Here is a 13,210-nt window from a genome sequence, read left to right as displayed (position 1 = left end):
TAGAATAATTTCTAGAGTTCAATGAGGCTTCAATATTCCCATCAAAACAGAAGGAACGTGGTTTTGTTTTAGTTTAAACCACAGCAATATTTTCTCAATCAATTTAGATCAAGGATTTTGTATTAACAAATTAAGTAAGTTTCTTAAATTTTTGTTGTTGCTTGGGACATAAATATATTAATTGAAAGGCTAGGAATTTCATTAAAAGAAAAAGAGAAACCCACCCAATTTTAACAAATGTGATAATATTTATTTTGTATATTGTCTCCCAACAAATAACTGATCAAATGTATTATGAATAATTATTTAATATTTTGAATCCTTCATTCCTTCTCCTTTTCTCCTCTCTTTATTTCTTATCTCTCTCTTCCTGTCTTTCTCTAGCTCTTTCTTTTCATCTCTCCACATCTTCCTCTCCACCCCAACTACTCTATTTCTTTCTTTCTTTTGAGGTTTTGGCCATTAACAAGTGATTAGATGATGAAACAATGTTGGCTGAATTTACTGTTTCTTGCCTTAGATAGTCTTTAATGACAGGGATCACATAATTTTTCTCTCACAGCTTGAATGGTAAACCATTCCTAAACATTTCAGTAAATCTAGATATTGAAATTGTCATCTTCTGGCCCTTGCACAAATTGAATTTTTCAAAAACTTGAGCACAGTGTTGTAACAAAATGTAATTACAGAAATGCATGGGGAGAGGACTTGTCTAATAAAGATTGAGTCCAAATGAATATGGAATATGTTTCAAAAGTTGTGTGCATGTGTATATGTTTATTAATACTCAGTAAATCCTGATGCAAGATATTCCAAAAAATGCAATAGCCTCACCCCTAATTAATGTCCAATCAGAAACCATGAAATTTATGTTTTAACATTTCCAGGAAGTGTGATTTATAAACAAGAGCATTCTTGTCCCCATGTGAACAGTCATCTACATTTAATCAGTTAACCTTTTCCAACATGAGGTCTGTTGGTTGGTCATTTATTTGTAAATTTATAATCTCAATTAATTCACCTAATTGACTGACAGGAGCTCTCCTTTCAAGTGACTGGTTACTTCTGTCAAAATGACAATCTCCTTGAAGGTAGAGATTAAACTGACACAAAAGCTGAAATTTAGTGGTCTTAAAGCTACTCAATAGAAAAGGTAAAAGGCAAAAAAGCCAAAATTGTCCCCTGAGACCGTAGATGAAGGCTGGAGATCTCTTGGATTCAAAGACCTATGGAGTGGTCAATTTGAGGAGCAATCACCACTGTAATCAGTTTCAAGGAACATGCCTCTGAGGTCTGCTTGAGAAATTCCTACTTCACTTACTGACTTAAGGCAAATATCTCTTGGATGCCCTTAAACAACTGCCATTTCTAGAATACCTGGTAGAAAATAAAAGGGTCACAGCCCACACTTGCTTGGGACTGTGCAGAACACACCTGATCCAACCCCTTGTTTGTGTGGGGCGTTTTGTGTGTCTTCTTGGCGTTCTGTGGAGCTTATCCATTCCTGGGTTTGTCGTTGCCACTCTAGGGAGGTTTTGGCTGGACAATCCAAGGAGCTCTTTGGGTCTTCTAAGCTGGAGGCATGTTGTCTCTCTAGAGAGCTTCCTTTTCTCTCTGTTGAGTTTTCCACATGACCAGCATGCTGGCTCGGGCCTATTTGCTGCCTTAAACCCTGACCTGGTGGGGGATCTGGTTGTGGTGGAAGATCTAAAAATTTTGAATAATGTTTAGAATGGACTAAAATTTAATGAAAAAATACAGGTTTTAGTTCAAGTTGGAAAAAAAAAACAACTCCTGCCCTCGTACAAGTATCACCCATGCAAAAACAAACAAACAAAAAAAAAACAGAGAAAAATAAAAGTCAATTATTGATATGTAAAATGCATATTATTGGTGTCTCTGCTGTCTTCTACCACAGCATCATTGAAATCAAATTGACTGGATTCATCCAACTGTTAAACATGGAAAATGTTTTCAATTGCACACTGGGGCTAACATTCAAGGTTAAAGGGCAACCTAAGGGTCATAATTTATTTTCATCCTTCCCTTTTGAAAGTAGAAATACTATGGCAAAAAATAAAATAATAACATCACTAGAAATTCTAGCAACTGTGCTAATAAAAGAACAAAAGCCAGCCTGCCAATCTCCATAGGAAACATCACCCTTGGGAAATTAAGAACTATATGCCGTATCATATGCAACATATGATTGCCTTTACCCAAGTATGTGGCACATTTAGCAATAGTCAAAGGGTTAAGCTAACATTTATTAAATGCAATTAACATTCTGCCTGACAACCAATTCTGGCTATTTGTTTCATGAGTTAGCTAATGAGTTACAACTAATATATTATAATCTTCCAATGTATTAATTTTAATAAATAATAACCAATGTTCAGCATACAGATTGAATATGCTTTATGGTACTAGAGTTGGCAATATATCATGGAAATTTGAGAAGTAGTGGAATAGATAATTTTTTAGAAACGCTTTTTAAATTAAATATCAGAAATGAAAAACTTTAAAGTTCAAGTATCAGCAAATTTTTCATTTTCCTTTTATTAGCTATTCATATCTAAAACTTTGTGTCTTGAAAATCTTCCACTGTGAAATCATACTTCCTTCCTTAAATATTACACCAGCTGAAATGATTTATTTTTTTTCCTTTAGTACTGGGCATTGAACCCAGGGGAATTTTGCCACTGAGCTACATCCCCAGTTTTTTTAATTTGTTATTTTGAGGTAGTTTTGTAAGTTGTTGAGAGTCTCATTAAATGCTAATGATTGAAGCCAGCCTCAAACTTGTGACCCTCCTGACTCAGCCTCCTGAGTCATTGGTATGGTAGGTGAGCATCACAACACCCAGGTTTAAAATAATTTTTAAATCATTCTAAATATTCATTTAGCTTGATTTATTGTGATTTTGTGTATGCTATTGCGTACTTCTTAGTTTATCCTTAGAGTATTGGCAATTATGTTATTTATTCATAAAAAGCAAAAATCATGTATACTATTTATTTCATTAATTAGAAGATACTGTACTTAATATAGCATTGTTATGACACTTTTATAACCAGGTTCTTATTTCTAATAATATTATCATTGAATTTTAAAGGGAAAAGTATAAATTTCTTATATACAAAAAATAGCTTTTTCAAAGGAATGTTAAACTGGTCATTCTAAGATTTATACTTTGTCTTAGGAGCAAAATTATATTATTCTCTACTGCACAGAGAATCTGGAGCACCCAGGTTGGATGGTTACTAGTTCTTATGTATACTTTTCACATTATATTATGAATTTCTAATTATTGAGGGGAACAGAGTCTCTGTCTGGGAAAATAAGGTTTTATTCCAAACATTTCTTCCAAGATGAAAAGCTAATGTAATGTTGAGATATCTCTTTGTTGGATAATCTAATGAGTTTGGGACTCCCATCACTAAACATTATTATAAATGCAAATTAATTATTTCATTTGAGTTATTGTTCTTAGAGAGACAGCAAGGAGAAATTATAAAATTTGCTTCCAAAATAACAGATCTTCACATTGATTTTTACTCTCCATCAGAGCAGCTTAATTTCTAAAATGGTCAAAATGGTATCTGCTTATGCCAGCTAAAACTCTGAAGACTATTTAATATAACCTGAAATTATATAGCTTCATAATTAAGTAATATCCTTGAAGACTGTGTCTTCTAAGAAGAAAGGGCATTGCAAGCACATTGAAATAAACCAACGGAAATGGAATTGCAAATGGCTATAGAAAAATAAAAATATATAAGCAAATACATTTTATCTAAATTAAATTTATTATTCAATTGTAGGTTGATTCATCTCAACAAAGTCAATTCACTAAAGAGTATCTTACTAGACTACTGAGAATTAGCTATTGTCAGGTGACCACAATCCCATGACATAAATGTTGTTATTGTCCTCATTTTTTATTTGAGAAACTGGGACCACAAAGAAATGAAGTATCTCCATTCTGGATCTTTCCTCCCAAGAACTGCAGACTCTTCTAACCAAATCTACATGGGACAAATCCACTTGGATATTTAGAAAGCTTTTCAAATTGCACATATCAGAACTGAAATCTAGTTCCTCCTTTATAAAATGTGTGTCTTGCATGATATTCCTCTTCCCCACCTGTGGCAATTTCATCCTACAAGTTCACCAAAGCTATGAAGTGACCTTTAAGCTTTGCTTTACTAATTTTATTAACAAGACCTGTGAGCACCATTTCCAGAATTCCTCACTTCTCATCGCTTTCACTTATTTCTGACTTGTTATGAATCCCCTATGTTGCTTCTACAGCTTCCTAAGTATGTGATCTGTTTTACACCTTTTCCCCATTAAATATAACACAACAGTGGAGACGATCTTTTTAAAAAGAAAAACAGAGAAGATCATGTCACTCCTCTGCTCCCCCCCACCCCCCCACTCCCCACCCCTCTCTCCAGTAGCTTCCCACTCAACATACTGTAAGGCTGATTGCAACACTGCAGCTTTAAGGTCCTACATCATATGTGCTCTTTTGCTTGTCTGACTTCGTGTTCTATTTTGTTTTTATGCTTGCTCTAGTCATTTTTCTCCCCTAACATTTTTGGTAAATAAGCCCCAGATTTTATTGCTGTTTTTTTATGTCTTTGAAGGACCTTTCCTTGGATATCTTTGCTTTAATTCTTCTAGTCTTTTCTCCAATGTCACCTTGTATGTGAGGCCTTCCCTAAAGAACAGGGCCCCTTTTCTGAACAGGGCATTAAAAACCAGGGGAAAGGGAACACAGGTTGTAGTCTAAGGAAAATCAGTTTGTTGGGTAGAGAACTGCCAATTTTTACTCAGTGTGTTGGCTTCAAAGGTATTTTTTGACTCATTATGCAAGTGGATAGAAGATGTGGATTCATCAATGTCTCCTTAGGTGTGCCTGGGTTTTGGTATAGCTTTTGGGACAGACACAGAAATATCCATTCCAATTCTTCTGGGACACATGGAGGATACTTTCTAGTACTAGACACCATGGGAGAGAGTTTTTGATAATGACATATGAGACATGAAATAGGTTCTTGTCATTAGAAACTCCCAATGACCACCCATTATCTGTCTTTGCCTCGCTCAGAAACCATAAATATTTCTGAAAATAATGCCATCTCAATTCTGGAGAGACCTACACCCTTACATTACTGCTTAGAGGAGAACCACCTGACCTTGATAGATGAGTGTGTCAATAAGAAAGTATCTTTTACTGTGCCAAGACACTGAGGGTTAGAGGTTGTTTGGTAAAGCAGCTAGCAATAATTACCCTAATTAATATAGCCATAAAACACTATTGTAAAATCTATAATGTAAAAGTTTTATTGTAAAGTGTCCATACACTATAAACTACTAGGCAGCAATCTTCCCAAAAAGAAAAGTTTGATTTTATGTAAAGAAGTTTTGAATTATTCCTGACACATGGATTCATATCATGTAAGTGCCATGTCATAAGCATTTATTGTAAAATAACAATATTCTTAAGGCCTCCAAAATAAATGTCCTTGTTTCACAATTAAATGTGTCTGGATTGCACATGTGGGAAGATATGTGAGCCAAATTTCCTTTGCAATAACACTTAAAATATATCTACTAATAACACATAATTCATAATCACTTTTCAAAATTGAAATTTAGCGACCTATTTTTTTTAGAAAGATAAGCAATATATTGATCATGATTTAAACTAGGAGGAAGATAGTTTTATGTGAACATATTGAAAAATCTTGCAGAAAAAAGGATTATAGAAGAAAAAAGAGCACTCTACTTTTTGTATATTTAAATTGTATGCCGTCCACATATACTACATATGGTCTTCAAAGATTTGTAAAAAGAACACACTATATTTTTCTCTGTTGCCACAATATTCTGAGCAGAAAAAATTATATAAAATTATTAATTCTCCAAGTTGTAGCATATCAGTGAGAGCAGTATTTTCTATTTAGAGTGAATAAGATCAACACTGCAAACTGTTCTAAGTGCTCAACTAATCTCCAGAGCATGTGGAACAGAAAGGCTTTGTTCACCACAGGGTATCTATTTAGAGAGAATGAAAAACTCAATTGGACCCTTAATCTTCATATTCCATAGAAACACTTCCCCATGAAAACAAAATAAGCAGGATATATGAACAAACCTGAAAGCTTTTAGAACAAGCATGTTTGGCTTTTTTAAGCCTTCTTAGCATTACAGGGTGACAAAAGAAAGCACAAAGATGGCTGCCTGACACAGAGTGCCCCTTCCCACAAAGGAAAATGCTTTTTTTTTTTCCAAAACAAGCTTCATTCTGTTTCATAATGATGGATGTAAGAGTGCTAAGGACTAGGTCATAGCTTCTCAAAGGTGGATGTCCATTAATTTTAACCCATGGAGCTTCAAAACTTCCTATAATAGTATTATACCTCAGAATAATCATGAATGTCTCCATGGTTTATTTGAAGATCTCCCCAAATGTTTCCAACATTCAGCATGGCTAGGTTAATCCTAGTGTTTAGTTGGACAATCTCAGATAAAGTTTGTATGCTTATGAAAGATAAGGTTGAGAAGAGGGAAGAAACTCATTTTTGAGTCTCACTGCATACTAGGCACTTTAAATATAATTATATATCCTTAAATATACTTCATATGTGCTTATGCTTAGAATAAAGTTTCATGATGAATATATTTATTCAGACTTTAAAAGATATAATAATTAAGTGGAAAATGTGGGAAATAGACTATGCTCTGAGAGCAGTTGAAATACTCATTATTGACCATGAATAACTTCCAGTAAAAATATTTTCTGAAACTAACTATTTAAGCAAATATTCAAAGATTGGCTATTCAATTAATTGACATACGTTGGCAAACTATGACCTATAGGCCAAATTCTGCCACTATTCTATCAATAACGATTTATTAGATATTAGTCACACCCATATTTTCATTTACTATAGCTCTACCCATGCAATAATGGCAGTGCAGAGTACTTGTGGCACAGGCCACATGCTAAAAAAAACTCCAAATATTTACTCTCTGAATTTCAATAGAAAATATATATACTAGCCCTTTGTTATGGTCCAAATGACTGTATATCCCTAAAATTCATCTGTTGAAATCCTAACCCCAGGTGATGGTATTGGAATATGAGGGCTTCATGAGGTCATAAAGGTAAAGTTCACATGAATGGGATTAGTGCCCTTATTAATCACACCCCAGAGAGGTCTGTTCCATCATGTGAGAATTAATAAAAATGTACCATCTGTAAACCAGAGTGTGAGCCTTCAAAAGATTCCAAATCAGTAAGTGCCTTGATCTTTGTACTTCCACTAATATTAGCCCAGAGATCCATGAGAAATAAATATTTGTTGTTTAGAAACTTTCTGCTGTTTATACAGTTATGATTATCTGTTATAGCAGCCCAAGTAGACACTCTTCAACTACATAACCGCTAGCATGTTTTAAGCTCTGAAATTCACGAAACTAAAAAATTACTAAACCATTTCAAGTTCTTTTCCAAGAGTGAAAGAGATTATAATTTCATATCATAAATGTTCTGATACTATGACATGTGCACATGCTGCTTATGTTTTTTTTCCTAACCTTTAAGTGGAATGTTTGCTAAAATACAATAAAGAAAAATTTCAGAAGGGTAGAAAAATCAACAGTTAAGAGTGGTACAGCTTCTCTTTCTTGGGGATTAATCATAAAGACATAATTCCAGATTGTTGAGAGAGAGGGTGTTTCACGTAAGCAAGACCATTTTGCCAGGTTCCTGCCTTGTATGTAAAGAGGCAATGCCTAATCTACCATAGATATTTTAATCTGAGTTAATGACCAAGTAGAATGCATCTCTTCATTGAGGAAAGAAGAGGAACAGAAATCAGCCTACCATCTGTTATTTCTTCCCTTCGGTGAGGCAGTGCTGGCTGTTGGTCCATTCGCCCTCCCTTGTGTTTGTTGGTGGGCCTGGGCCTCTGACTTTGATTCAGGGCTGTGCTCGTGTTACTATCAGTAGAAAATGGGCTGGTGGGTCGAGGTCTTTGAGAGGAGGTAAAGGCTTTTCCTAGAAAGAAAACAAAGGGAGTGGGGTATAGGGAAGGTCATTGTAATGCACTGATAATGTCTTGTATTTTCTGCTCTTCCTAAGGCTAAGTCTGTGAACCTACCTAGAGACGCCATTGGAAGATACCAAATATTGGTGCACCTATAAAAATAAATATATGCCCTGCTACATATAATGTGTTCAATTTTTATAAGCTAAGAACATCCCACCCACAAAAATATTTCAAACAATTGAACATAAAACAAATCCACCAATCCAAAGCTTCATACTGCTTGATTAGTTTTTATATTACCTTGAAAATTTTAGTGATAATTTTATAGTTATATGCAAATTCATGAAACATTATTTCTCAAAATTCAAGAGGTTATTTCTTAAATGAATTGCACACTGTTTCATTTTCACCCCTGAAATTTTAAAAAATCTGAGCACAGTAAAAAATGCCTTGTAGTTTTATTTGAAAAGTCTGCTCAGGTACACATGCTAAATTGACTTTACCACTTATATGCAAACAAAATGAACTCTATCTCTTAGTGGAAACTCAATAACATCAGTGTAGAGGATAGCAGGTTAAAATCACCTTGTATATCCAAAGTGAAGTAGGTATTTTGTGATTACTGTATCTTAGCAGACTTCAAATTCTTATGGACGAATGAATTGTACTATTTCCCTTTCTTGTGGTTTAGTACAAAAGAAGTGAAATTTATTCTGGGAAAAGGTTACCTAATACATTTTCAAAAACGTCTTTTAATACTGTTTATTATAGTAAGAGAAGGATGGTTTATGTTCATATATTTATTCTCTTGTCATGTTTTCATTTCATACAAACTTATCCTACATAGTTTCATTTTCCTAAGTCAATGTTACATGATGTTGCTTAATGTTTTATTAGCTATTAGCACACATGCAAGAAATGCACCTATTCTGTCTAATTTATTAGTTTCCTTGCACTTTCTCACTGTTCTGCTTACAGCTAATGCCACAAAAAGCACTCAGGCAACATAAAGTTTTTGACTTATGCTTTATAAAGCAAGAAAATTCAAATAACAGTTATATTACAACATATTTTAGATTGGATGCTATATGAAAATAAACCTCTGCAATGCTTGAGAAATCATTTTATTTTGCTTGAAGATATCTAATACGTGCTCAAAATAAACATTGATGATATAATTCAAGACAATTTCCAAGGCTCACTTTTCTAACCTGAGAGTTTAATAAATATCAAGAGCATAACACTTTTATTTAATATTTGAACACTACAAAGATTTAAAAATGCATTTGATATTTCATTAGTTTTTTAAGAGAGCTCAGTTTAATTCATATATTACCATCCTAAATGTGAAGTTAAGAAGTACATATACAAATATTAGAGCATAATCATGCCAAATTGTTGTTTTTTTTTCCCAGAAAAACAAATGATTACAAACTGCTAATCTATTTTTAGAATTAAGACTGCATTTCTTTTTGTGGAATGAGCAGCATGTGAAAATGACATAATTGGTCCTTTATATTATTACTTATTACTCTCAGAAATCAATATTAAATTCTCTAATGTACAATATACACGTAGTCATCATTTTATTCAACTTGCAAATGCAGTAGGTGTATCTTTAATTAGCATCCGTTAAAACATATAATAAATTATTGTATTAAAATCTTAGCCAAACAATAAGACCCTCAGCCATTTGAACTGTTAGACTGAAAGCCTTACACCTATTCACCCCATGCTGAGGAAGGTTTCCCAGAAACTGCATTTGTAGAAAGAGACGGGGCAAAGGAAAGTAATGGAGATAAAAGCTGAATAATTTTAATCACTAGGTTCATTATTAATGTGTGCAGATTTTGCAAAGTGTGAGTTATTGAAAATTTAATGGCAATCTGAGTTGCTGATTTGCCGTAATATAGAAAGGAAGTATATTCCAATTAATCAGCAGAACCGTGAAGAGAAAGGGATATTAAGGATAGAAGGTAGTAAGTTGGAGCCTATTTTTGGCTCTGCAAAACTTGCATCAGGTCAGAGTTCAGACAACAGAGCATCCCAAATGTTCATGCATATTACAGAGAGCCCTGCAGTCAGACTTGCTGAGAAAGAAGAGGAGAAAAAAGGTAAGTGTCCCAAGGACAAGATTCTCTCATGCAAAGAGTGTTGACTTTGGAGTCTACAAACCTGTTCTTGTAAGGCTGGTTCCATCCAGCCTAAAACCAGCTTTATCTGCTGCTTCCACCAGTGCTTGTGCAAAACTGCCACTGGCAAATATGGAACCATCTGAGGAGCTACCTACACTAGATCTATGACTAGAAAAGTTACAATCCTCATCAGATACAGAGCCCCATCCATTTACCATTGAACCTAAAAACAAATGTAGTTGTCTAGTGAGTTTGTATATATTGCATATCTCATGTGCTTGCAAACACTATACGAATGAGCAAGTACACTGCCTCGACTCCTTGCCACTTTGAAGTTTCATCATGGATTCCTTAGCTAAACATTATCCGTGTTTTAAACACACTTAGTACAAATGAAAGAAGCTTGTGTAAAATCGGTATTTGTTTAAAGCACATGTGCAAGACATGTTCCAAGTGGTTCATTTCTTACATTGTTTAAATTGTTACATGATCATTTTTCCAAGCAAGAACTCCTATGTGTATTTTCTACAAGTCAGGGATGAACACTTTTATTGAAACAAATTATGGTTAATTTAAACTGATCGGTGACTTGCTTGAATAAATAGTATGGGTATAATTTGAAGTTACTTCAGAGGGCAATGGTAATCTGCATAAAAACTTGAATACCGGACCTTGTACGTACAGTTGTATTTCATAGAAGATCTGGAATTATTTTAAGATTTTAAGGTGAACAGTTAATTACTGTTTAAATAACAAAATACATCAACTAAAATGTATAGATGACATCAAATCAACTAAACATAGAACATAAGGAAAATGTTAGTTTGCAAAAGTGCTATTAATTTCAATATATCTTATGCTTTCTTTGATTTTTAATATTTGAAGAACTCTAATTTTCTCTTTAACACTGATACTTATGAAATTAGCCTTTATGGAGACTATTATCAGCATTTCTATCAATTTTCTTTTTCAAAATGAACTATGGCAGTAGAGTAAAAAAAATGCAACTTTATATTTAAAGAAAATACACTTTGAAGATATTGACAACTTTTTTTCTTTCTAGAAAGTCACTTAGTATTTTATGCATATACATACACACATATTAGATAAAAGCACACTGGGAACTTAACTCATTATGTAATAAAATTAAAATTGCAGTACATATTTAAGTTGGTGTACCATTAATTCATGACAAAATAAATTATCAAGTATTGTTTACCCTATCTTCTGCTTTTGTTAGAAGAGGGACAAAAAAGGACTTACAAAAAGTTAATTTAGAATTCAGGCTGTCATGGTACAATAACACGGATGCATGCATTCTCAAGACAGAGAAAACTGAAACTGAAAGGGTTAGAATGATCTGGAAGTTAAAAGGGTGTTAAGTGTAGCAGAGAAAGATAGAGTCTTGATTCTATTTGCCAAAAGCACAAAGATATACTTTTTACTTTCCAAACAAATTCCCTTGACACAGACCACTGCAAGGAACCTGAGATAACACCAGCAACTGAGCCTCCTCTGAGAGATTCATTTCTAGGTTAATAATCACAAGTCAAGGATCAACAGCCCAAAATGAAAGAAGAAATGATGCAGTGGGTCTTGCAATATAATGCTACAGGAGATAAGAAGAAATCAAAGTGATTCAGCAAGGCGTCACAAAAGAATATGAAAGTCGAGAACTGGGAATAGTTTTAAAACATTCAAAAGCTCAGTTCCAAACCCTTCCATGTGATTTCTGTTTTTCTAAATGTCTGTGCTCACTCTCCAAACAAGCATCTCCTTATTGTTATTCTAATTCATCCTGACACTCCTTTTAGCGGATTTCCTTCTAGTCCCTTCTATCTTTCCTCATTGTTATCTACATTATCTTTTCAAAGCATCAATCTTATACTTTGTTCCTCTGTTTAAAGTCTTACCTATAACACCAATGCACATAAAAAATTAGGAATCTGAGACCTCCCCCCAATATTAAGCCAGCCTACCTTTGCAGCCCATTCTGTCCCACAACTAGTGTAATCTCACTCTCTCACCCACACATCACTTCCCATTTCTTGACAATACTCTGTATTGCACCAAATCTAATAATCACTGCCAAACTTTAAAGTTCAAATAAAATACCATCTTTATCACCTGGGTTCTACCTTCAACATTCTATTAGGGTGACTCCCTCCTTTGTTGTGAAAACATTGTGCATGCAGTAGTCTATCACCTGTCTCCCTATATTTTGTATATTGTATGTATTTTTCCTGTTCCAGGAAATAAAACTCTTGACATTAAGAACTATCTCTTCTTCACTTCAGTATTTCTTGTACAGGGTCACTGAACAGTAGGAATTCAATGAACAGTGGGCATATGGAATTAAATGCATTTATTGTTTTTTTATTCACTGTAAATTCTTTGAGTGATTATATTTGATGTACAATTTCTTAGCAATGACCTTTCTTTAGTTGCAAAAAGAATGTTCTTACAAGCATCCTCAGAAAATTTATTAAACAAATTAGTGAATATTTGTTGATTACTTTGGAACCATGGGAAAAGCAATAACGTCTTCAAGTAAGAAAGTAAAAATTGTACTATATAATTTTTATTATATAAATTAGGATATATATTATATAATAAAGTTCATATGATGTACATCTTGGTTAGGCTTTGATATTTTTGAATATCAAGGTTAAGCAATATTGTCTTCCAATGAAGATGCTAAATATCATTAAGTGGCAAGTGGCAATTTATTTGTGTGTGTATATGTGACATCTCTATTGAGATTCACCCATCCCAATGCACTTAGCCCAAGCTCTTATTTTTGTTGTTATTCTTTTAAAATTTTCTTATTCCACTTCTATCCACTATGATCAGCCAAGAAATTGAGTCTACTCTGCCTGCTGTGTGGTTCTACTCTGAGGATCTAGAATATTGACAAATTTAGTTTCTGAATCTGCAAAATTTAGAAATAAATCTCCCATCACAGCAATGTTACCAAAGAAATCCCATCTTGTAAGACTTCCCAACTTT

General features: G+C 33.8%; 1 protein-coding gene across 1 annotated transcript in view; it reads right to left on the bottom strand.

The window, feature by feature from the left end:
• The window catches only part of LOC143641287 (roundabout homolog 2-like), a 91,493-nt gene that overhangs the window by 20,172 nt on the left and 58,111 nt on the right, over positions 1–13,210 (bottom strand). The window contains 2 exon segments of the mRNA XM_077108564.1: positions 1,435–1,707; positions 7,901–8,074. Coding sequence (XP_076964679.1) covers positions 1,435–1,707; positions 7,901–8,074 — 447 coding nt within the window.

This window comes from Callospermophilus lateralis, unplaced genomic scaffold (genome assembly GCF_048772815.1).
Source record: "Callospermophilus lateralis isolate mCalLat2 unplaced genomic scaffold, mCalLat2.hap1 Scaffold_94, whole genome shotgun sequence".
NCBI lineage: Eukaryota > Metazoa > Chordata > Mammalia > Rodentia > Sciuridae > Callospermophilus > Callospermophilus lateralis.
Note: the sequence above shows the minus strand (reverse complement) of the source record. Positions and strands in the feature narration are given on the sequence as shown.